Here is a 25,296-nt window from a genome sequence, read left to right on the forward strand (position 1 = left end):
ATGCTCCAGAGCAGCCCTCAGGGAACTGAGCTGGGCCTCCCTCAGCTACTGGGCCACAGGACTGGGATGCTGTTCCAAGTGGCAAGTTCAAGGTCATCTGCTGGGCAACAATAGGAAACGAATCCACGTTGCTCAAAAGGGGAGGAAGGACCAGGCTTCCTGGAGCCTGCAGACCACGGACTTTATTCTGTAGTCTCCGGTGGTCCTGCTGGAGAGCTCGAGGTCAGACAGCAGCACAGATACCTGTACTAACACTCGTGCAGCACTTTCAATATGCCGAGAAACTTCCGGCCGGCATGAGACACGACGTCCCCTCTTTTACAGAAGTAGAGAAAGAGGCCCCCAGAAATTCAATCACTTGCCCAGAGTCTCAGAGCTCGTAATCTGCAAAGGCAGAGCATCGAACCTCAATAGCCGGAACCTAAGTCCTACTGCTTCTTTAAATGAAAATGGGGGTGAGCCTGCATCTTCCAAGAATGTTCTAAGGGGCTATTTAAAGAGAATGAAGGTGTGAGAAAGAAGATATTCTGAAAGATGCAGGGCTGAATGGGGAATTAGGTTGTCAATTCAAAAAAAAAAAAACTTTTAGGTATGGGTCTGTGGTTTGGTATTTCTGGATTAGATAGTTCCAGAAAAAAAATAAAAGAACTTGCCTGCAAGTGATACTGCTCATCTTCCTTCTCCCTCTCTCTCTCTTTTCTTCTTCCAAATCCATATTTAAAGTCGAGGGCCCTTTTGTAAAATGGGTTAGGTAATATCATCAGCCTTGGTGGAGTCTGTGTGGAATTTAATTGTTTCCTTATATAATGATCATTAAGTCTCTCAAAATGATGTGAGCCGTAGAGAGGTGAAGTCAAGCCATTGTAAAGACTTTGGATCGTCACCTGACTTCCCTGGAGTCACGCATAATGACTATTTTAAATATCCACGCAGTACAGTGTGTGAGGTGGCCATGAGGACGCACCAAGTCTCTCTCAAATTGACTCCTTCAACTAGAATAAGTGAAGCCACCCCTTACGGTGTGTGTGTGTGTGTGTGTGTGTGTGTGTGTGTGGTTTTGCACCAGCTCTTGGTTTTTCCTTTCTCCCTTTGTTTTATGGTTGTAAGGAGCAGCCATTGAACCCAGTTCCCTCAGCAAGGCAGCAGAAGTCTTCTGGGTTTCAGAAGTTAAGACAAAAAGAATCTCGGTGCGCACAAGAGACATCTGTGTGGGAGCGTGCTTTATTGGGGAGTCGATGACAAAGATGAATGGTGTGATGAGGACATGGTAATGTGGCTGATGGATGTGAGGCTCCTGTGAGCAGCAGACACCATTAGTTGAGCTCCGGTGATGTGCCAGACGCCATGCAGGGCATTTCCAATGCATTGTCTCATTTCCGTCTCACAGTATTCTCTGCATTTTTTTTTAAATATCTAAAAAGGAGATAATAATAGTACCTACCTCATAGAGTTGTTAGGATAATTAATCAAGATAATACATCAGGTGCTTAGAACACCGATTAGCACATAGAAGATGATCAATAAATGTCAGCTCCAATTATTATTAACTCTGTCCTCATGTTGCAGGGGAGAAATTGGAAGCCACATGGATTGAGTGGCTGGCCCAGCGTCATGTTCTGATGAAGGCAGAGGTGGAGCCCAGGAAGTGTCAAAACGGAGCCAGAGTCAACCATGGTGTGGAGGGAGGGCCCAGCTCTATTTAGCTCAGAAGCCTATTCCGATGATGAAGCCATCTGAGGGAGAAAGGGGCATGATTCCGATGACAGATGGTACAAATGTGAGGCAAAAGCTGTGCCCTTGGTAGCTCCCATTGCCATTACTTATGGAAATGAGAAGTAGATTATTTAAATGATCTCAGTTCAGTCAATTATTCAGAAAGTCTCTCAGTCAGAAGTATTTCTAGAAACTCCTGAACAGACAGGTAAAACCATTCAGACTTTCTGAGTGGGCCCAAGAAGGCCTCAGCATCTCTGACGGAGGCAGCAAAGAAAGAAGGGTCAGCGTGCAGCATTATAACAAATGCCTGAGGTCCTCAACTTATGAAGAGAAAAGGTTCATTTTGGCTCACACTTTTGGAGACATCAGTCCATGATTGATTGTCCCCATTTGCTTTGGGCCTTGGTGAGGTAGCACATCTTGGTGTAAGAGATGGCAGTACAGACCTCTCCCCTCATGGCCAGAGAGTGAATAAGAGAAAGAGGAAGGGGCGGGGTCTCATGGTCCTCTTCACAGGCACACCCCCAATGACCTGAAGATCTCCCCGTAGGCCCCGCCTCTTAAAGGCTCCACACCCCCTAACAGCACCCTCCCCTCAATACATGGGCCTGTGGGGGGCATTCTCAATCTAAACTGTGGGAGCTTGGGGAGGGAAAGCCAGCCCCGGGATTTTAGGCCAGTTTTTTTTCTGTGTTCCCTGGAATGCTCAGTTCTTTCAGAACCTAGAGTGCCACAGGGTCCCTGGGTAGGTGAGGGGTTGAAGAGACACACACCGGCTTCAATCAAAGTCAGTAGAGCTTTATCTGATCGCGACATTGGGGTCTCAAGTGAGCTTTCACTGGGAAAAACGCAGTATTTCTAAAAGAAGTTTAAAAGCAAGTAGAGTGAGGAGATTGATTTTAGCAATTCTCTGAATATGATGCAAATAAACAGTAAGAGTTTGCTGAACCAAACCTTACGATATAGGCTCTCAAATTTATTATTTCACTTTATCACTGCAAAGCAGGTAGAATTTTCTGATTTTGTATTTGAGTCGTACACATTTGGGGATGTCTAGTGACATTTTGATCAAGAGCTGAGAAGAGATTCCAGTTTAGGTCTTGTGAGATCCCAGGTCTAGTGCTCTTCCCACTACCTTGCGTACTTTCTGGAATGAATGATGGAAATTTCCACAGAGAACTTGTTTTTGTGGATGGTGTTTGCCTGGGAAGTTGAGTGGGTGGGAGGCATGGCAATAGTCAGACCTTTAATTGGATCATCAGCTATTTCTTTAGGATAAAATAACTGCAAACTGTGATTGCTGATGTGATTGACTGTCCGTCCATTTATCCACCCATCCATCCCTCCAGTCACCCATGACCAAACATCTAACAAAGTCCAGCACACATCTGTCAGCCCACCAGACCATCACTCAACTCACCCACTGTGTGGTCACTCTTGAGCCCTCCGTTTACCACTGCCAATCTGCTGACCAAGGCTCTACCATCGCTGCTGGTTGCCAGGTCTGTAGTAGGCGCAGTGAGGAGGTGGAAATGGATGCTGCAGCACCCTTGCCCTCAGGGAACTCACAGTCTGGTGGGAGAGAGAGAAAGGACTGTCCACTGCAGCAGGGTGAGATGGGTGCTGCTGGCAGCGGGTGCCTGGATCTGGGGAGGGAGGAGCAAAGCCTTCCTGAAGAGCTCACCTGTGACCCGGACCCTGGAGCCTGAAGAAGAGTCAGCCACAGGGTCCTCTGACCCACGAGCACCGAAGGCCCCTCCGGTGTCCCCCATTGCAGAGATGACCTGGAGAGCAGCTCCCAGGCCTCACATCAGCTGTCTGCCCCTGCGGCCCACTTCCTCAGCCTGTCTGGTGGCCTCTGCTGCTCTCCTGTTTTGGAGCAGACAGGAAGGACGTTGGAGCTGCAGTCTGGTTTTCTCATCTGTGCTGTTGGCATCCGAGGCCGCCCTCCCCTCTACCCTGTTTTTCTTGGCATCGGAGCCTGGGGTGGACCAGTGGGAGAGGCAGAAATGGCAAGGGACTGAATCTTCCAGTGTTGGTGTCCAAGTCGTGGGAGACTCTGAAGACGAGGGGATTGATGGCTGGTGCCTGGTGATAGTTCCCCATATTTTATAAAACAATGATGATGGTGAAAATGTCAATCACTGTGCCCCGATCATGGCCCAGGGGATCTATACTCATTACATTGATCACTTTTTAAAATCTCTATTTTTTTAACTATAAGTGGACACAATATCTTTATGTGGTGCTGAGGACTGAACCCAGTGCCTCACGCATGCTAGGCAAGCGCTCTACCTCTGAGCCACAGCCCCGGCCCCTACATTGATCACTTCCTAACAGACATTCCAGATAAATAGGACCTCCCTCCCACCCCAGTAGCGTATGAAGAAACTGAGTCTCGGAGGATGAGTGAGTTGCCCAGCTTCGCAGAGCGAGCAGGTGGCTGAGTCGGGTTCCAGTTCAGCCCCCTCGGCCTCAGTGTCCTTTTTGTTTCTGCGACACCATGTGGTGGAAATGGGGCTTCCCTGCATGTGGGTCGCGTTGCTGTCAGGGCTTTAATTATGAAAACCCACGGTGGGTGGGAGTCCCCCATCCCTGCGCGGTGGACTTGCAGGGACTGTTGCAGGTACAAGATTCCCCACTGCCGCACGCAGCTCTTTCTGAGTTCAGCTCAGCGTCCCACTGAGCTGCACGAAAATCTGCCTTCTAATCAGTCCCTTGCATCTCTGCACAAACCAATCAACATTCTTCTGCAAATCTGAGGATGCAGATCAGCCCCCACCCCTGCACTAAAGGGCTCCTTCACTGCTTATTACTCCACCATATGGTTTGTTATCTAGCCATTGTCTTCTGAAAATTGTTTTAAAGCTCATCACAATCCTATCTGTAGAGTTCTTACCATCCAAACTCTTCCATTTGAATCACAATTCTGCAAATTATAAAGGCTGAATGGATTTGTTGAGGAGGAAAAAGTAGGGGCTGAACCATCTTGCTTTCTCCCCGTGTGAAAGACTCCACTGGAAACATGAGGAAAGAGCCCAAGGTTGGATCAACTCTGGCTCCCTCAGAGGGCGTCGCAGGATGACTGCAAGAGGCCAACGGTCCCTCTCTTCTGTTATATTCAAAGTGGAAGCCAACAAGGAGCGTCACAAGAATCCGGGCTCCTGGTCCTGATTCCCCTGTGCAGAAGGTCATAGTGGATGGTGAAGTTTTTTTCTTTTCGGAGATTAAAGCCTGCTTGAAGAACATCGGCCACGAGAGCTAAGGTAGGAAGGGAGGGTGTGGGTCAGTTATGGCTATCGATCCCCTATCGATCCCAACCACACGCTTCAGGTAGGGAAGGCAGGGACCTTTATCAGATGAGGACCCTGAGGGCCCTGAGGATCAGAGACTTGTCCAGTGTGCTTCTGTAGGAACGGTGCACGCCTCCCTTCCCTCCCAGCTTTCAAGTTGGGAGCTTGAGTGGACACCGTGAGATCTGTTCCCTCACCCACATGTTACGGAGGCATTGACTGATGGAGGCTCTGAAAATACAGGAGGACTCAAAAATATGGACGTGATTCCCACCCAGTGATGCTCCCAAATCCATGGACGTAGAACTTGGAGACAGGGGTGTGTCTAAACCAAAGCTGTTGACATCGAGAGATGATGACTGGTCCCTGCAGACAGAGGGAGGCCAGCGTCGTGCTCAGCAGGGACAGTGACACTCCGGCTCAGCATGCATCGGGAGAGGGCGTTTTGATGGGCATTTATAGGGTCAGGTTTGGCCAGGGGTCACACTTAGTTCTGAGACCCAGGCCCACCTGAAACACTGTCAGTCTTGGTGTTTCTCAGACATCCAGTGTCCCCATCATCTGACGGCAGCAATGACAGTGCCTACCCCATGGGGCTTCTAAGAGGACACTGGAGCCGCCTTTCATTAAATGCTTCCTGTGGTCAGAACTCAAAACCCACAAGGTCCAGGAGTTCACGAAAAGTGTGTGATATTGGTGCCATTCATCATCCCTGAGAACACTAAGGAGACCAAGTTAATTTTCAATGATCTGAGCTGTATTTTGAGTACCTGCTGGTGGAGTCTGAAGCTTACGCTTTAACCACTGAGTTTATTCCTTCCTCATTCAGATCCTGTTTTTTTTTTTTTTTTTTTTTTTGGCCAGGGGGTGGGGTAGTTAACAGGGATTGACCTCAGGGGGCCACTGAGCCCCATCCCCAGCCCTGTATTGTATTTTACTTAAAGACAGGGTCTCACAGAGTTGCTTAGGGCCTCACCATTTCTGAGGCTGGCTTTGAACCTGGGATCCTCCTGCCTCAGCCTCCCGAGCCACTGAGATTACAGGTGTGGGCCACCATACCCGGCTCTCATACAAATTCTATAATGCAGGTGAATTCACCCAGGGCCATGGGAGGTAGAGAACTGAAATGGAAAACACATAGTTTGGTTTTCCTATATAACTCCTAGTAGTAGTAGTAGTAGTAGTAGTAGTAGTAGTAGTAGTAGTAGTAGTAATCAGCAGCCTAATAGTTTTCCAGTTCTGCTTCTCCTATAGGCCTTGAACTCAGCAGGTACCTTATCCTATTTCATGTTCTCTACGACCTGAGGTGGTAGATGTTTCAATTCATTTTATTTTACATATGAGAGAAGTGAGGACCAGAGAGAGATGAGGACCAAAGTGGCCAACCAGCCGCTTCACAGGTTCAGGGATCTTGAGTGATTCATGTGCAGCATCCAGTAAAGGGCCTGCGACAACATAGCAGAAAGAGCTTAATCAATGGGAATTATCATGTGTGCAGAGTGCGATCTAGGGTTTTAAATGACAATTACTGGGGTCGTTTTGTTGCAGTTTGAGTGAATTTCTAGGAGCTTCCTGGCAGCACTGTCTTTTTCCGAGGAACTGGGTTTAAAGCCTGAAGATAAGCCTCTTGAGGAAGAGGTTTGCGTTGGTTTTCTCTTGGGCCCCACACCACAGGACGAATACTGAAACATGGACATTTTTTCATGTCTTGGCCAGAAAACTGCTTCTGGTTCAAGTTCACACATTTGTTGTGCCCTCTGGGCCAAGTTACTTGAAGGAACATCTGCTTCCTGCTCTGAAAAGTTGAAATGATTTCTCTTTCACCTTTAAGCAAGTCTGTCATGAAGGTCAAATAAAATAATAGCAGCGTGTAACCCAAAAAGGGCTTCACAACTCGAGACTTCTCCGTCATCATCTGCGTCGTGACCTACATACACTCCCAGAGCAGGGTGCTCCTTTCAGAGCTTCTGTGGTCTCCAGTCCCTTTTATTCTCTGTTTCTTTTCATCTTTTTCCAATACAGCTGCTTGGCCAATTGAACACGAGCAAGGCCATGCATAAGGATCCAACAAAGCCCGGCTTGCATTTATCGTCCCGAAATTAATGATATGCATCGGCTGTTCAGAACCTAAAACTAGCATGTGAGAATAAAAATAATTCCCAGACCTTCGGATTTATCGAGAGAACCAAAATAACTCCAGGCTGACTTTGGCAGGACCCTCTTCTCTGGGCACGGGATTGTATTAGTGGCGATATCAGTTTTGTCTAAAATAGAAGTAATGAAAAGCAGATCCGTCTTCCCTGAGAGGAAGCGTCATCTCGGTAAGCAAGCCCCGGCCTGGGATCCCTGTCTGGTTCTGTCTTACTCCGGCTGGTTCTGGAATCGCAGGTGGAGGTCCACCTTGACCTTAGAGGACATGAGCATGGTGGGTGGGAAGGAACCTTGCTGGGGGAATCCTTCCCGGACACCCGTAGGCAAAGAAGCACTCTGCGTTGGTGGAGCAGGCATGGACTGTCTGGAGGTTGGTGTAATAAGGGCTTTACAGACGTGATTTCTTAAGTTTTCACAAGAATCACGTGATAGCTTCCTTGTGCCAACTTGACCAACGAGGAGACTGGGGCCCGGCAGGAAAAGTCAGCCGCGGCCTCACAGCTGCTGAGCCCCAGAGCCGGCAGTCAGGCGCAAGTTCAGCCACCTCCCAAATCCATGTTGTGTTTAGAGCCTGTCGCCAGAAGGGAAGGATGAGCGTTGGTGATGGATAGTTCCTGGTGGTTCTATGACCCTCACTACTAACTTGTTCCTTTAGCACCCTGTCCCGAGTGCATCCCGGGGCCATGACTGTGTGGGTGCCTCCGGTCCTTGATGAGAAGGAAAGGAGGAGGCCCCTGCCCAGGGTTGGGTGCTGGGACTGCTTGCGGGGAGAGCTGCCCCGGCATTGGGTTCTGAAGGGCAGACGGGGGTGAGGAGAGCCCCCGGCAGGGAGTGGGAGGGTGTTCTGCACAGGGTGAGTGATGGTGTGAAACTGGCACCAGAGGACTCCTCGTACCCAGAGCCGGGATCAGTTCTCTGATTCACGCGTCGATGTGGGCAGGCGTGGGATCAGGAGTTGGCTGTCAGGAATGAGGCCGCCCTGCAGAGAGCCCGGAAGGTCGGCGGAGGGTCGCGTCTCCTCTGTGTGCCGACCGCAGTGAGAGCCCACCGACGGGCTCCAGGCGGCACCGTGCGATGACCGGCTAGCAGAGGAACTTCAAAGGAAGGCCTGGGCCATGGGGAAACAGGAGGAGGACCCGCTGCGGAGGCCAGGGGAGCTGAGGGCCTCACTGCAGTGATGGCCCAGGGCTCGGAGGGAGAGGGACAGTGGGAGACGCTCAGAGGCTGGAGCGTCAAGCTTGGCGGTGGTGTGTATGTGATATGATGAAGGAGGGGGACAGGCACAGGAATATTTTAGCTCTGGGATTTGTGCTAGTGGGCTTTCTCACTGCTGTGCCCCAAAGACCTGCCAAGAACAACGTAAGGGAGGGAATGATTGTTTAGGGCTCCTGGTTTCAGAGGTCTCGGTCCCTCGATGGCTGACTGCATTCCTCTGAGCCCAAGGTGAGGCATGGTAGGGAAAGCAGCTCAGGACAGGGCAGCCAGGAGGCAGAGAGGGCTCTGTTCTCCAGGGACTAATATGAACCCGAAGGCCTGGGCCCCAGTGACCTTCCTTCCCCAGCCACCTCCCACCTGTCTACAGTGACCACCTGTTCATCGGTGTCAAGATTAGGTCACACTACAACTCCCATCATCTAGTGGTCTTACCCCTGAATGCTCCTTCATGGTCCCACACATTGAGCTTTTGGGGGATGAGGGACACATCCAGACCATAACAAGATTCCAAGACTCGAGGCCGATGGGAAACTGTACCCATTCTTTTATGATTGAAGGAAAGTAAGAGGAGGAGATGGAGTGTTCTTGCAGGCTGCAGAGAAGAGCTGGTGAAAGGCTTCCGACCTAAGTGCTGTCCTCGTAGACGGTAACTGGAGGCGGGGAGCAGAAGAGATCTGAGCGTGCACCTCGGGGGCAGGCGAGGGTTATGACACCCAAGGCGTGCTCAGAGAAGGAGGCGAGCAAGTGGGTAAGGGTAGGACTGTGGCAGCCCAGGGAAGACACTCACGGAGAGAGGGCGTGGCCCCTAATGTCACATGCCTTGGGGACTCAATGTGCAGTGTGCTCAGAGTGCAGAGAAAGCCCTGGAGGGCGTCGAGGGCCAGTTTTAGAGGAGAGGAGAATGCAGACGAGGACTGTCCTGGGTGACTGGGCTGGGCTTAGTGTCAGGCTGGAGCAGAGATAGGGGCCTCCCGCACTCTTGACAGAAAGGAGGAGGAGGACCTGTGGACAGAGGCCGGTGAGTTTGTGGACTCTGGATTGTCCATATAATCTGAAATCAGAGGCAGAGCCGTCAGCCGGGGGAGAGGATGGGGCTGGCAGGCTGGCAGTCCGTCTTGTGGGCAGATGTGGAGGTTTGAAATAGTTTCCAGGGAACGAGGGAGATGCAATTAGGAAAAAAGAGAAAGATGCTTAGCTACACAGGGAGTCCTTAAACTTGAAACGCCATTCATCTCTGTGGTCCCGTGACGTTCTCCACCTGAACTGGTGGTTCCCAGGTGAGAAGTGGCTGGGTTGGCTCAGCTGGGGGTTGTGGCGCTGGGTGGTGACAGGAGAGGACAAAGTCGGGGCAGGATCCTTGTGGGTGGGGGAAAGTCTGCTGAGGTGATAGAGGATGAGGGTTGGCGGGGAGGCAGGAGATGTGGGAGCATGCAGCAGAGCCTTGGGAGAAATCAGAAGGGCCAGGGCCCTGGGGTCGAAACAGTGTCCAAGAAGAGACGCTGAGAAGAGCCGAGTGCGCTGGATTTTATAGTCTCAAATCATTGTGATCAAGCTGTTCTGAGTGAATAGAGGAACAGTGGCCAAAGTGGACTGGCGGTAGTGAACGGAGAGATGACCAAAAGCCTGACCCCCTACATTTAAGCAAATAATCTGACAAGTAGGAGCACATTGATGAGGGAATGGACATCAAATATTCGCAAATAGGCTGCATCCAAATGTGGGAGGGGTCACTGTCAGACATACGTGGGTGAAGTCACCAGTATTATCCCCAGACGAGCCGATCATCAAGGGATGCAAAGGCTGATTCCAGTGTGCACCTGGGGACCTCAGCCTGTCCCCAGGGACTTCCTGTCTCCTTGGGTCCCTTTTGAGCACTGCGCCCTTCACCCCGTCTGGATGAGTTCCCGGTTCTCCACGTGCTCCCCAAGCCCACCCTCTAAGCTTCCGTCCACAGGGATAGTCCCACCTACTGGTTCTTTCCAAGTCCTTCGCAGACTCCCGCGGCTCCCCTGGTCACTGCACCTTTGCAGATGTCCTCCTTCGTTACCAGACCTGCTCTCTCGCTTCTGATGCTCCCCTGCCTCTGCTTCACCTTGACCCTTTGGCTCTTGTTCCCTTTTATTGTACAGTGTCATTCGTCCTGAGAGCTCTTGATCGTCCTCGCTGGCCAGTGGGTCCCCGTCCACAGGGGTTAGAGCAGGGGCTGGCAAACTTTCTACATAAGGGGGCGGCTAGTCGATACTTTAGTTTCGTGGGCCACACGGTCGCTTTGGCTAGGACCCAACTTGCTGCTTCGGTATGAAAGCCTGCGTAGAGGATACGGTAGGAGATGCGCATGGCTGTGTTCCAATCTAACTTCATTCATGGGCACACATTCAAATCTCATATGATTTTCATATGTCACAAGTGTAGTTGTGTTCATTTTTAACCACGTGAAAATGGAAAACCCATACTCGGCTCGTGGGCTGTACAGAAGTGTCTGGCCCCGGGCCGTAGTTTGCTGACCCTTGGTTTAGAGTTCCTTCGTGGCTAATAAGCACTAAACATTACTGAATGAGTGAGCCAGGAACCAGGTCATTGAACCCTAAGTCACGAGGGCTTAGAGAACAGCGTTGCTTATCGGTTACCATAAAGTCATCAGGGGTCTCGGGTTTCTGCCTGTGGTCCCAAGTTGTGTGAGTCTGAGAATCTTTGCTCTAACTCAGTTCCACAGCTCGTAAGCCTCAGAGTTGAACTTGAACTTGGGTCTTCTTCCCCCGACTGTAGGATGATTTTGCAGGAAGCCCAGCGCTGGGCAGCTGCCCGATGGGCCCTCCCCGTCCTCATTTCCTCCAGCCTCCACGGGGCTCTGCAGTTGTGGATTCATGTCTGAGGTGGGGATAATTGGTCTGGGTGAAATTGGACCGACAGTCGAGGTTATGTCTGCTCTGCTTTCTGAAGCAGCTGGTCTTATCTGGCCTGTCCCCTAGGGGCCTCCTCTCCCCCACTGCCTCCTGGTAGTCGCGTTTTTAACCGTGGGCAAAGCTGTGTTTAAGCTTATTACTGTTTCCTCACCATTAAATCTTCTGTTGGCTTTGGTATTTCAAAGGATCCTCTGGCTGGAATACTTTAGGGCTCAGACGAGCTTGGAGCAAAGTAGTTTGGGGCCAGAGCTGAGCAAAGAAGAATGATTGTCAAAGTAGCATCTTATCTAAGGAGAATTGAAATTCTGATCCTTGTGCATTTCATCACGGCAATGGAGTTCGCCTGTGCAAGAGGGCTTTGGTGCACGTCCTTGTGATAACTAGCAGGGCCCCAGGCTCCAAGCTCTGGCTCGCCCTTTCATTTGGAAGGAGGAAAACGTCCATCTTAAAGATTTAAATTTATTATTTTCTCCTGGATACAGAAGCACAAAAGCCCATCTGAGACCTGCTACTGAGTTCCCCACTCTTCCACACGTACAGCCCAGTCACTTCTCATGGGCAAGAGGATGAAATGCTTTTCACCTGATCGAGACCCCAGGCCTGTAACCTTATTTTAAAACTCTGCGGACGGCCGTCAATGAGGTTAGCTTTGAACCGTCCAGGGCCGAGATCCAAATGGAATTGGCTTCTTTACATAATGCTGACTGAGGAGATCTGTGGGCTTTGGCCTCTGCCATCCCTGGAGTCCGCTTTGAGGCATTGAGACTGTCAGCCACTAGGACTTGCCTCCTTTGATAAGGGGCGACACACTCCAGAATCTGGTCACTTTTTAAGGGCTTCATTTGATTTTTTAAGTCCCACTGAAGTAGGACAGATGAGGCGGGCACAGAGGAACAGCATGGAGCAGGTCTGTTGGCTGCAGCCAGGTTCAAAGGGCGGCTTCTGGCTTCCGTCGAATCCCCCCCTGAATCCCGAGTTCAGAAAGTTCTAGAGCTTTATACCCAGTGTGTAAGGGGAGGGGCTCGGAGGCTTAGAAGTCGACACAAAAGCAGTTTGTCACTGTTCTGGGCACCCACTTCAGGCCAAGGACACCCTCTGGGAAAATCAGTGTCAGGGAAACAGAGTCCCCTCCCCTTCCTCCCACCACCTGGTTCCCTGGACCCGACTCCAGTCCTCTGTGAAGGCCCACCCAGGCTGGAGACCTGGAGCCCAGACCCTGCACACACACCGTCCACCTGGCCGGCCCAGGGACCAAGGACAGTTATGCTCACAGAACTTTTGAGGGTCTCTGGAGAAGCTAGTTATGGCAAGGTCTCCTGGGTGGGGGTCTCTGGCCTGCCTCAGGCTGTTCAAAATGAATTGGTCATCCCAGCATATGAGGGACCCTCTCAGCGGCCATCCTCCCTTGACCGATTTCTAACCCCTTGGCAAGGCCCTCGGGGAGCAGAGTTGCTAAATATTGTCCAGGTGAGTACTCCCCCAGAGAGCTCTTCACTCTGCCGGATGGAATGGAATCTCACTGATTTTACAGTTGGAAGCTACACTGATCTTTGAAATTTACCCAGAAAAAAGTACATTAGAAGGTCAAAAGAAAACCTTTGCCATGTTTCTAAACAGCCTTTGTGAAGGCGTTGAAAACAAGTGCTGTCACTGGTGTTGTACCAGGGGACCGACCTCGGGTCAAGTTCCCCCCAGCATCCCGAGCTGGGCCCCGACCCCGGTTTCACCCCCCCCCCCCCCCGTGGTCCCTTTCCCTTTGGGTCTCTGCTCTGTGTGCACTCTGCCTTCCTCCTTCCCTCAGCAGCCCTGGAGGAGCTCAATCCAGCTTATGTTTGGGTTTGGACACTAACAGACGCAGCAGTGTGAACAGGATCGTGCGTGTGACTGCTGGTGTCTCACGGGCAACAGGAAAGACCAGGGGGGAGACAGCACCCTCCCTCCCGTCCCTCTGTGCGCTGGGTGGAGGTCACCGCAGGGGCCAAGCGGTCTAATCGACTTTCCTCCTGGATGAAGTCTCCAGGTCACCTGTCACCCAGGCCACCTGGGGGCAGCCGGCTTTCCCCCTCTGTTGTTCTAACTGCCTCTGGATGTCCAGGGTGGAAGTGGCAGAATCTGACCCCAAGGCTGCAGAGGGAGAGCCCCGCGGCTGTGCTGTTGGAAGCTTTTCTGTGGTGGAACTCGGGGTCTTAGAGGAGTCAGCTCACAGGCCCACGGAGCGGGAAGATCCCCCGTGCATGAAGCCACCTGCAGGACCACCGCCTCCTCCTCCCTCCTCCCTGACGGGCAATGGAACCTGAGTTTTCCCCCAGAGGGGAGCTCTTCACTCTGGGGAGCAGGATCCAGGTGTGGCAACTCACTGTCCCTTCCAGGGGCTGGCTCCTCTACGCCCCGTCGATCCGTGGGATAGTCCCTCGACGAGGCAAATGTCTCTTATTTCTCTAGATATTTCCCAAAGCAAACATGATGTCCACCTTGCTGTACTGACCCAAGGCTCAGCTGCCGGATGCCCTCAGCTGGACTCCGGGTCCTCTCACTTGCTGTTTGATCTTAAGTCCCCTGTTTTTCAGTCTGTAAAATGGGACGATGATGGCCTTGTCCCTTCCAGGACTATGAGGGTGAAATGGGAAATGCCCATGGGGGTGGGCAGCCCCTCAACAGATGCCGGCGACGACCCTTATTAATTACTCAGTGATTATTGTCACATTGTTACAGCCCACGGAGGGCGGGCGGGCACAGAAGTTACACAATGAAGGACCCTCAAGAGCCTGTTTGGAAAATTAATTAGTGATTATGAAAGAGCTGCTTTTTTACTTTTTTGCTGATTTTTCGAGTCTCTGATGTTATATCATTCCAATGCGGAGTCAAAGAGGAGGAAGAAAACACTATTAACGGCTTAGCTAATTAACAGAACACATCACTTTTAAGAGCACACAAAGAATTAAAAGTAAACCAAAGAAATAGGACTTGTATCCGTCCCCGGGGACCTGGGAACAGAGGACTGGAGATAATACAGCAACTCCTGGAGGAGAGGCAGCTCCCGGGCCGCAGACTTTCATTTTGAAATTTAAATTTTAAACCTGAACATGCATGGAGCCGTTCTTTTGAAAGAATGGATGCAGACTCGAAGATTGTTCCTGGAAACGAGGGAGATCAAAACACCGTGAAAGACGAGCCCGTGCTGGGGCCTGGGACAGTCCACGCGGTTATCAGGATGATATGAGATCATCCTGAGAGCCGTGATTGTAGGAAGAAAAAAAAACCCACCACTCCAATGTGTGCCGCATAACAATTAGGCAATTCGGAAATTTCAACTGAGAGGAATTTAATTAAGACTCTAATAGCTGATTAAGCTCGTTTAGATCTGCTGGCAACTGCACTGGTTACGTAAGTAGCCCAAGAAGAAAGGTCTCCATCCTTATTTGGGGTCGCATTTGATCCAAAGTCCTGATGCTTCTCCAATAGGGTTCTTAGGCCACCACAGCCCAGTGGAGGCTGCCAGCAAAGTCGAGACCTGGGCCTCGCTCCCAGATCTGCCGATTCTGACTCCCGATGCAGGTGTCTGCACTCCCAGGCAGTCCCCAGGGGAGGTTCTTACTCATGTAAAACTCCCAGGAACCCGCCAGCGCTCCATCAGTGCACTCGGGACAGTGCCGTCTCTCAGCATCTGGACCGCAGAGACCTAACCAGTGACCCTGACCAGTGACCACCGAGGTCCCTGGGCATCCTAGCACAGGTGGGCCTGGCCCACATCTGCTCCTCGGCAGTGCCTTTGTAGATGTGTGTTCCCATACACCGCGTAGGGGAAACTGAGTTTCACGGTGAGCTGTGGTTTTAGCACACTACCTGCCACAGACGATCCTGAAATCAGATATTGGTGAAAAAGAAAAACAGGCCTCCATCCTCAAAGAACTCAAAGCACCAGATAGTGCTGGTTTCCACTCGCTACCAAGCCACAGGGTGCATCTGGCATCTTAGTCGTGGTTTCCAGATCAGTCAAACTCAGGTCTGCTTTTGGTTTCAAGCGGCCACTCAGAGCCCAGAACCACCTGTGTGTGACCCTGCTGTCAGCTGGGAGCACCGGGTGTGCGTGCAGAGTGTGGAAGTGCTGCTCATCGACATGCTGTCTATGCTGAATGCGGACGTTAAACCACTTCACGTTTCCTTCACCGCCATTCATCCGCCTTTGGAGGACTTGATGTTTCAGGTGGAGGGAGATCGGCCTCCCGTTCACTGTGTTTTTCCTCCTTAACTTCGTCTTCCTGAAGAGTTAATTACTCATATCTTCTCCGGCTTGGGAGTAAATCACCTCTTATTACCTGGAGCAAAATGCTCTCTGATGTTTTGCACAACTGAAGTGTTTGTTTTAAGGCCTGTCCCCGTTGGTGAGGAGATCACCCAGCCAGCTCCCCAGGCCCAGGGGGGCCTGAGAGCAGGTGGCAGGCACTCTCTGCCTCGGTCAGTTTTAACAAATCTCCTCTCTGGTTTTTAGTCTTGCGATCCCCATGTAGTCAGAACTGCGTTCATCCAGCAGTGGTTTTGCAACTGGCAGGGGCTGAGCCCTGTACTTCCAGGCGGCCAGGACAGTCTACAGCGCTGTAGCTCAAGGCCAGCTGGACCTCCCTCTGCACCCCCCAGTGGGTCAGCCTCCTGTTGAGGTCCCCTGAAGTCATGCCTGGCCACCGCAGGGCTTTCTGTCATCCAGACCCTTGCAGCTGCCGCCCAGCCCAGGTGAGCCACACCCTTTCCCTGCACTGCATTAGGAGGAAGGGGCCCCAGGGACTTCTCGCAGTCAGGGGTGTGACTCCCCTGCTTGAAATCACCAATAAGTCCCCTGGCCTTGCCCACACATGTCAGCTGTCCACAGGCCAAAGGCAAACCCGAACAGGAACACGTGATTCCTTCTGATCTGCTGCCTGTTTGGAGTCACTTCCTGTCGGAAGAGCTCTTGATTCTCCTCCGCAACAGGAAGCTCCCTTCTTCCCCAGCCTCCGGTCTCCTCCCGGAGCAGCACTCATCTCCTTTCACTGCTCTCCTCTGCAGCCAGACTGGAAGATGGCCTCTGGGGACTGTTGACAGTGTAGCCCCAGGGCCTCCGCAGTGCCTGGCACTTCGGAATCCCCAAATGAAGGAACCTGTGTTGAGCTCATGAATGAACAAAAGAGAAAGTCCTAGAGACTCAGGAAAGGTAAAAATGAATTCCAGCTGGGGATCAGGCCCCAAGGAAGAACTGGCATTCGAACCACGCCAGAAAAGAGAGGGTAGGAGGTCAGCAGGTGGAGATGACCGGGGCGCTCCAGCACAGGCAGGAATCGGGTGTCATCCGGGGTGCGTCTGGTGAAAAGTGCATGCACCCTGTCAGCTTAGTAGAGCCTCTTGTCTGTGTGCAAGAGTGTGCATGTGTGCACAGAGGTGTGAGCGTAAGTGTGTTCGGTGTGTATGTGTGGTTGTGAGTGATCATACTGTGAGCCTGAGTGGGCAAGTGTGCTCTTGTGTGTAGATGTGTGTTGTGTGGGCTTGCGTAGAGAGGTGTAGGTTATGGAGGGGAGGGGTTTAGTAGTGAGTGCCTGTAGGTGGAAGTACATGTATGTGTGAAGGTGTGTGTGTCTGTGTTTCAGTGTGAGATGGGAAAAGGGTGGGGAATGGGAGGGAAGGAGGGGCGCGAGGTGGACTGGCGCACACCCATGCAGAGAGGTGGGATTCTGTGCACAGCCTGCATGGTGGAAGGAGGTGAGCAGGGCCGGACCCCTGAGTGGGGCACTTAGAAATACGATCGTGGTGGGTGGCTTTGGAGATCAGAAGACCAGTTTTGAGGTTGTTTTAATTGTCTCTTGTAAGCATTTCATAAGTAGATCAAATAAGATCAAACGCTCATCTCCCTTTGAACAAAGAGCCGCTTGCATCCATTAACCTGGTTTCTCCAGCCTTCTGCAGGTGCCGTGAATCTATCCACACACCAAGGGGTAGATAGGAACTCGAGGCAGCTTCTGGAGATGGAATCATCCACGCTCCCAGAGACCCCTGGCTCAACACGTCAGTGAGCAATTGCTGCCCTTTCCCGAAGGCTTTCTAGGAGCCGAGGAGCAGCGAGCCGCCTAAAAAGCTCCATATTTAAATTTTATTAATAAGAATGGATAAAAAACATCATCACAAAGTTAATTTTGCCTTTTTATATTTCTCTCAGCAGAATCACGGTTCTCCATCAGAGGTCAGTTACCTCCCTTTGTCCTCACCACTTCAGGGTATCGGCTGAAAATACTCAGAGGGTTATCACCAAAGTCCAGTTTATTTTGAAGGTTTTTTTCCTCCCAAGTGGCCTCTTTGACTGTTTTTAAGTCCAAGAACTTGAATCCTGTGGTAGAGACAGAAACAGGGGTCCTTCACCTCCGCCGTGTGTGCAAGTTCACAGGCGCGGCCCCCTCGTGAGAAGGGCCCGGGCGGTCAGCAGCTAGAGCAGCAGCGTCCCTCCTGGGGCCACCTCCCTGACTCTTAGCCCAGGGTCCACCCTCTGAGAGGTGGTCCCTGCAGGGCCATGCTCCGTGTGGTCCCCCGGGAGACCCCCTGGCACAGCTTGGGTCACGCACACCACTGGCCCCACGGCTGTGGCTGGGGATCCATGATCCCATTTGCCAAATACGGGACCTGGGCCTTCTTGAGCTCGGAAGCGAGACCTCTCCAGGGAGATCAGTGGGCTGCAGCCGAAGGGACCAGGAAGTGGGTGTGGACAGGCGCTTTAGGACACAGTCCGCACTCCCTTTGGAAGTCCTCCCCGGGGATCTAAACAGAACGAATGAGCAACGCAGAACGGCGTTGGGCTTGTAGTCCATGCTTGGTGACTCGCCTGGTGATCAGGTCCTCTCAACGACCCTGTGAGTCGCGCCGTGGCATCCTCCCATTTTTAGTGATAAACTGAGGCAAAAAGACAGGAAGCAATCCACCAAGTGGATTCCACGGCAGGCTGAATGGCCCCAGGGCCACATCCCTGGCAACCGGGCCCTCTGTCTCTGGAAATGTGCTTCTTATATGAAAATATTCCCTTTTGAATTTCAGGAAAAAAAATTGTATAAAATTTTTAGTTTAGAATACTTTTGTGTTTACAGAAAAAAACATTTTTCATATAGCACCTTCTCATGTGCCCCGTGCCCAGGTTCTCTGGTTATTAACATCTGACATTAGCATGATCTATTTTTTACAGTTAATGAGCCAATGATATACTACCGTTAGGTAAAGCCCCTGCTTGGTTGGGATTTGCTCAGATTTTATCTAATCCCTTTTTTCTGTTCCATCTGATTTCTGATCCAGGAAACCAAGTACATTTAATCCTGATATCTCCTTAGCTCCTCTCAGCTGTGACAGTTTCTTAGACTTCCTTATTCTTTGGGGACCTTGGCAGTTTTGAGGCGTCCTGGCCAGATCTTTTCTAGAATGTTCCTCAGTGAAGGCTTTTATGTTTCATGATGAGATGAGGTCATGGGTTTGTGGAGGAGGCCCACGCGGGAGGCCGGTCAGCACCCCACCTAAGGTCGTGTGCTGTGGCCATCTGGCAGAGGTGCTGTTTGCAGATGTCTGCAGGGGAGTCCGTCTTTATTTCCATAGTGAAAACTTTGGCTTGTTTCCTCAGTGATTTTGAAGTGAGTCCTGGGTTCAAAGCCTGGTCCTGCCCGTTTCAAACCACGTGAACTCCCTGCCTCGGTCCTCGTCTGTGGGAGGGAGACTGAGAGCTGCGTGTAGTGGCGGGTTGGGTTCAGGACCACAGGGACTGACATCTCAACCAATGTCAGAGCCTCCGAATGCAGAAATAGGAGCAGCGCCTTCCTCATCTGTGAGCCCTTCCGACTCTATGAGGTAGGTCCCTTTAGGACACAGGCAGCCAACTCTGAGAGTGGCAGGGGGAGCGGTGCATTCTCCCTGTCGGACCTGACAGGGAGACCTGAGCAAGGCATGTTCCCCTTCAGTCTCCTCATTATGTGACGAGGGTCGTCATGGTTACCTGGAGCTGCTTTGAGGATGGAAATGCATGGAAACCCAGGCTCACACCCAGCAGTGTGAACAGTGACTTGGTCATCGGGGTCCACAGTGCGACAGCAGGAACGTGGCGGAGCCGGTATTTGGGCTTGTGCCTCTTTCTAGAAGATGAAAAGTCCACTTGGTGTGAAGCCTCTGGCCTGGGGCCCACTCGTTCCTGCAGCTTGGGGGGCTCTGCGGACCCCACCCTGTGCCCCTCAGCCCTCTGGTGGATTCTCAGAACCTCCTGCCTCAGAGGCAGGCGCGTGCCTCTGCCCTGACCATCCAGGAGTCAACATGAAGCCAGGAGCACTACCCCCAGCCTCTTCTGATCCTCTACTAGTACCTGGTCCCGAATCGGGGAAGGGCTGGGGAGACAACTTCTCCCCTGTATTTTGCACAGAAACTCAGATCTGAAAGGCCCCAGAGGTCCCCTAGCCCACACCCAACCCCTCATGTCCTGTAGAGGGGAGGAGGCCGAGACCCAGAACCTGAGGTCCGGTCAAGGGCACGTCATGGCAGGAACTCGGTGGTCTCCACTGCCTCAGTCTGGGCTTCCCCTGCAAAAGCTCCTCATCTTCTCAAAGAGAGACTTAGTACATGTTGACTGAATGACAACAGGACCAGCAGGGGACTTTCTGTGGGCCAGGTACCGTGTGCTCGCCAAGGTTTGTGTCCTTACCCCCCGATGACCCTCACGATGACTGTGAATGGAATGTTACCATGTTGTGTTTGCAGAAACCAAGGTTGTTCAAGGTCGGGCAGGATTTAAGTCTGCTCATCTGTGTTATGGACGGATGTGAGGTGTCCCCCAGAAGCTCATGTGTGCGGCGTGGAAGGAGGCTCAGAGGTGAAGTGCTTGGGCTATGGCTGCCTCGGCCCCTGGTAGGGGTTGGTGGAGTGGGGACTGAAGGCAGGTGGGGCGTGCTGTTTCTGGTGAGTGGAGTCTCTCTCTGCTTCCTGGTGGATGTCTTTCCTCCCCAGACCCTCCCCACGCTCTTAGCCCCACTTCCAGCCCTCAGCGATGGAGCCGGCTCTCTGGACTGAGACCTGAAACTGTGAGCCCCCAACAAACTTCCCCTCCTCTGACTGTTCTCTTGGGTCTTTTGGTCACACTAGCAAAATAATCTGACTATAACCGACTGACTGCTGCTGAGTCCAGGCCCTTCATGAGGCTGAGCCCTTTCCCTCTGGTCCACGTGAGGGAGGACGGAGAAGGGTCCACAGCACCGAGGTGATTCCTGAGAATTCAGTGGAATCCCTCCAGGCCCCCGCGTGGGCATGGACCCAATGCCGGCTCCTCCTTCCGTCTAAGCAGGCCTTCGGCCACCTGTCTCAGGAGCCCTTCCCTTTCTAGCTCCAGACACAGGCTCACGTGACGGACAGTGGCCGCATCGTTCACCTGCTCTGAGGTACTGACCTCTGCCTCAGAGAACGTGGAGCCGAAGGGAGGCTGCTGCCATCTCGGTTTGGCTCACTCTTGATGTCAGTAGGGCATGGAGTGCATCATGGAGAAGGGCCTTGGACAAGGAGGAAGGTCCATTTTAGAGAACAGCAGGGGTGTCACCATCAGGTCCAAGGTGGAATGAGATGGCCAGCTACCGTTTTCAGGGTGCGCAGCGCTCTTCCATTTGGGACACAGTTTCCAAAGAGAAACGCTTGGAGTGTGGAGGTTCCAAGCCTGTTTCCTGCCCCTGCAAACTGGGGTTAGCAGAGACAATGTGAGGATGGAAACTAAGGCTTGCCGACCCCCAGTTGCGGGTTTGTCACGTGGAGTCTTGCTTTCCCTGTGAACACTGCAGGGTGACTGGATTGCCTTTCCAGGTGGTGAGAGCACGGTGCCTTTGCTGTCCAGGGAGACTTAATTCCCAGGGCTGTGCAGACAGCCGTCCTCCAGGGCTTGGAGTCTGGGAGACGGAGTTGCTGGGAGAGATCCTCATTCCCCGGTATTTTGCTTTGGGTACAGAAGGCCAAAGCTCAGCCTGTCCACCGGCTTCGGGTCTGGTAGACAGTCTTGGAGCTGGGACTCTTGGTGTTGGAGATGGGTCCTGAAGAAGCTGTGGACTCAGGAGAGAAGGAGAGAGCCCTCAGGATCTGGGGCAGTGTTGACCCAGGAGCTTCCGTTCCTGATGAAGCACTCTCCACCTGCCACCTCCTTCCGTCCTCCTGGGCTGACACAGGGGTCCTTGCATGGATGTGGCGGAAAGTGGGCAGCAGCCGGGAGCCAGGAGGACACCACACTCTGCAGCTGTGACTCTTTCCCCATGAGTCACCCTGGGGCTGGCTCTTGTCCTTGATGTCTGGTTTGCAGTGAGGCCAGTGGCATAACCAACTGGTTCAGTGCTCGTTCAAGCCTTGATCTGTGTTATCTTGGGGTGTCAGGAGCAGGTCTGCAAGGAAGGAAGGGCCTGGTAGGTAGAGCGATGTCATCATTGCTCAGTTGGTAGAAGCACTGAGTATCTGATGGGAAGCCCCGTGCGTCGTGTGACCCTGTCTGCACCTGCTTGCTGTGTGACTTGGGGCAGCTCACATAACCTCTCCATGCTTCCGTTCCCACCCTGTTGGATTTGGTGGAATTAGGCTAAAGGGTGAGACGGACACAGAAGTGTCAGGAGTGACTTTGTTATGATCATAGTGTCAACACGCTGAGGTGGAGAGAGATGCAAAATTCTAGATTTCCAGGAAAAGCAAGAACCACTTTACAAATAAGCTGACATTTGATCTCTGTCTCAAATGCCAACAGCCACAGAATAGTGATGTCACGTGCCTCGGGTTCTGTGTGTGACAGACAGCAGTGGCTCATTCAAACCTCCCTGCAGTCCCTAAAGGGATTCTCCTTTTTCTCTCTGCATTTTAACAGAGAAAGAGAAGCTCAGAGGGGTCAAAGGACTTTCCCCGGCCTGTTCAGCTAGAGGGTGAAGCCAGTAAGAACCCCTCGTTCTTCTTCCCTCGTTCTACTTGACCCCCAAAGCTGTTCCACTAAGCTACCCCACCTCTCTCAAAGGTTGTGTTTGAGTTTTCAAAGACAAATGGGAAGAAAGGGGTTAGTGTAATATATCCCAAAGGAAAAAGTGTGCAAATCTTTGTGTCTGTGTTCGGCATTATTGGTTAGATCTCTGTCCTTGCCAAGTTGCTGAGGCTGGCTTTGACCTTGCAATCCTCCTGCCTCAGCCTCCCAAGCCACTGTAGTAGCCCTATTATTGCAGCTGATTGGTAACTCTAAGATGGCAGAAGACATTCTAAGAATAATCCATGATTGTTCCTCGGCTGGTGTCAGCACATAGTAGGCGTTCAATGGATCCATGTGGAATGAAAGAAGAATCCTGTGGGCCCCACGTTCTCCCGAGCCCATGTGGCACATACGAGCATGTTGCAAAGAGCTCTGCTGACCTTCCTACCTTAAGGAGACAGGGTCACAGAGGCTAGACCGCGTTGTGATCAGCCACATGGATGGTTCTTTACAGCCAGCCCAGATGACGAGGCAGTGCAGGGATCAGGGACCCGCCCCTCCTTGCCCGTCCCCTCCTGCCTGGTGCAGTGCGTCTGAATCTCCTGAAGGGCCCCGGTTCATCGGTTCATTTCTGGCCACAGTATGTTGGCGGGGAGGTGAGTGGGTCACGCCGGCTCAGACAGGCCTGCGCCTGCACTTAGCTTTGCAGACCGGGTGTTTTCCTGGAGGTTGGTGTTACAGATGAAGCGCTGACCTGCGGTGTCAGCACCGTGCGTGGGAGCAGGAGGAGGACGGCGAGAGCGGCCGTGGGGCAGCTTCCTCCCCGCAGGAATGTGAATAGTGCCAATAACCTGTCAAATAGAATTAAGGTTCAAAACCTACAGCCTTCAATTTGATTTCGCTCAGAGGCCGACTGCTGCTCTGAGGGGATGCGATCGATTCTGTTTTGACAGGTCTCCGTGTACACTAAGCAGCAGCTCTCCCCTCTGTGCAGATTAACCAAAGTTCAACTTAATTTGCAACTTAAACGGGAGCTGTGTCTAATCCGTCACCTGCTGTCCCTCTGGGTTGTCCCTTCCCCCAGGTCTCTGCTTTCCTGGCTGACGACGACGTCTCACTGCATCTTCTTCTCCCCTTTGCTCTGGTACTTTCTTTTCTTAGCACCTTCTTACCTTTGCTCCTTTCTCTCCTCTGTACTTGAGGAGAAGGTAGGAGTCTCCACCACGTGCCAGGCATGGCCCTGTTAGACTCCCAGGTGTGGCCAGGCCTCTGTCAGATGAGGGGGCGGAAGCTCTGGGGCTCTGTGCACGCCTCAGAGCTGCAGGCCGGTGAGAGGCGGAGACGGCCTGCGCCTGGGTCAGCCTCCAGGTCCACGCGGCTTCCTTCGCTTCAGGGGTCCCGGGGAGCCGTGAGGGGCCAGTGCTCCGACGTCCCCCAGACGCGCAGGTGTAGTTACTCCAGGTGGCATCTGGGAGGTGGAGCTGCCCGGGGCTCGGTTCCCTTTCCCTTTTCATTTCTCTGAGCTCCTAACTGTGCCATGTTGAAGTTGGCAGCAGGACGCCCTCAGGAGGGACGCTGCCCCCCAGGACGCCTAGGGGGCGGCCTGGCCCTGCAGGGAGTCCTGGGCCGAGAGCCAGTGGCCTCTGTGTTCGATGCAGGTGGGGAAGTGGGAGAACCAGAGCCTGAGCCTGCGGCACGCCGTGTGGCCCAGGTACAAGTCCTTCTCCGACTGCGAGCCGGACGACAACCACCTGAGCATCGTGACCCTGGAGGAGGCCCCCTTTGTCATCGTGGAGGACATAGACCCGCTGACGGAGACGTGCGTGAGGAACACGGTGCCCTGCCGGAAGTTCGTCAAGATCAAGTGAGTGACGGGTGGGGGCGGGTCTCTGAAACCGCGGGTGTCGTGGCCCAGGACACATCTGTGTGACTCAGTGACCCCAAGATGCCGGGTCGGCAGACACCTGCCGGGACTCGCCACGCAGCCCTTTGGTGAACTCCCAAAGCCACGAGGACAGCCCTCCCTCAGTCTCGCTGGAACCCTGACTTCCGGGTCCTGGCCATCACCGCTCATCCCCAGCAGGTCCTTCTCCCCTCATCTCCTGGGTGTCCCCCAGACCCATACTTCTGAAAAATTTTAGAAGTCTGTCTCTGGCTGGTCACGGTGGCACACACCTGTCATCCCAGGGGCTCGGGAGGCTGAGGCAGGAGGATGGCGAGTTCAAAGCCAGCCTCAGCCACTTACAAGTCCCTAAGCAACTGCACCAGACCCTGTCTCAAAACAGAAAATCAAGGGGGCTAGGAATGTGCTCAGTGGTCCAGGGCCCCTGGGTTCCATCCCTGGTACCAAAAAAGAGAAAAAGTTTGTCTCTGAGGCTCAGGACAGGCACAGACCTGGGCGTGACTTTCAGATGCCACCCAGTGGAGACTGGACCCCTGCAGCTTCCCTGCTGACCCACAGCCGCTGGGCTGCCTCTGTCACCTCCTGTCTGTGATGCTGAAGGAGAGCTGACCCACTGGTAGGGCTCCGTCTTTATTCATGAGCCCTTTGGGAACCCAGAGAACACCATGGCCCAGGCTTTTCCAGCCAGCATGGGCCCGACCCCCCACCAGGAGAGCGACTAGAAGGGAAGGCCTCTGCTGGACCCAGTATCTCCTGGTCATCTCCTTCCCCCTTGTCTTTAAGCTTGGCCACGGCCTCCCCAGGTTAGGCCAGCTCTGCCTGTCCCTGCAGTGCCCTGGGTAAAGTCCATCTCTATCTGTGTCACCTGGCTTTACAGTTTATAATTCGTCTGTCTTCCCACTGGATGACAAGCCATCTCAGTACGGGGACTGTGCCTGGCTGATCTCTGCACTCAGTCACAGAGCACAGGACCCAGGGTGGTGGGGTGCCCAGGACGAGCAGACACCGTGCCTCCTCCACACCACGCTCCGACTTTAGTCCCCACTAGTCAGGATGCAGGCCCGGATCTCAGAGCCTGGGGGCGGGGGGTACATTTTATATATATGTTTGCTAAATGTCTTATGAAGGCACACTTTGGCTTGGAGAAAATTTTATCTACAAGGT

The 25,296-nt window shown here is 52.7% G+C and overlaps 1 protein-coding gene across 1 annotated transcript in view; it reads left to right on the forward strand.

Annotated features, from left to right (window-relative positions):
• The window catches only part of Grin2a (glutamate ionotropic receptor NMDA type subunit 2A), a 321,273-nt gene that overhangs the window by 232,595 nt on the left and 63,382 nt on the right, over positions 1-25,296 (forward strand). The window contains exon 5 of the mRNA XM_026380120.2: positions 23,888-24,093. Within this exon, the coding sequence (XP_026235905.2) occupies positions 23,888-24,093 (206 nt within the window). The remainder of the gene's footprint in view (positions 1-23,887; positions 24,094-25,296) is intronic.

Source organism: Urocitellus parryii, chromosome 9 (assembly GCF_045843805.1).
Source record: "Urocitellus parryii isolate mUroPar1 chromosome 9, mUroPar1.hap1, whole genome shotgun sequence".
Classification (NCBI taxonomy): domain Eukaryota; kingdom Metazoa; phylum Chordata; class Mammalia; order Rodentia; family Sciuridae; genus Urocitellus; species Urocitellus parryii.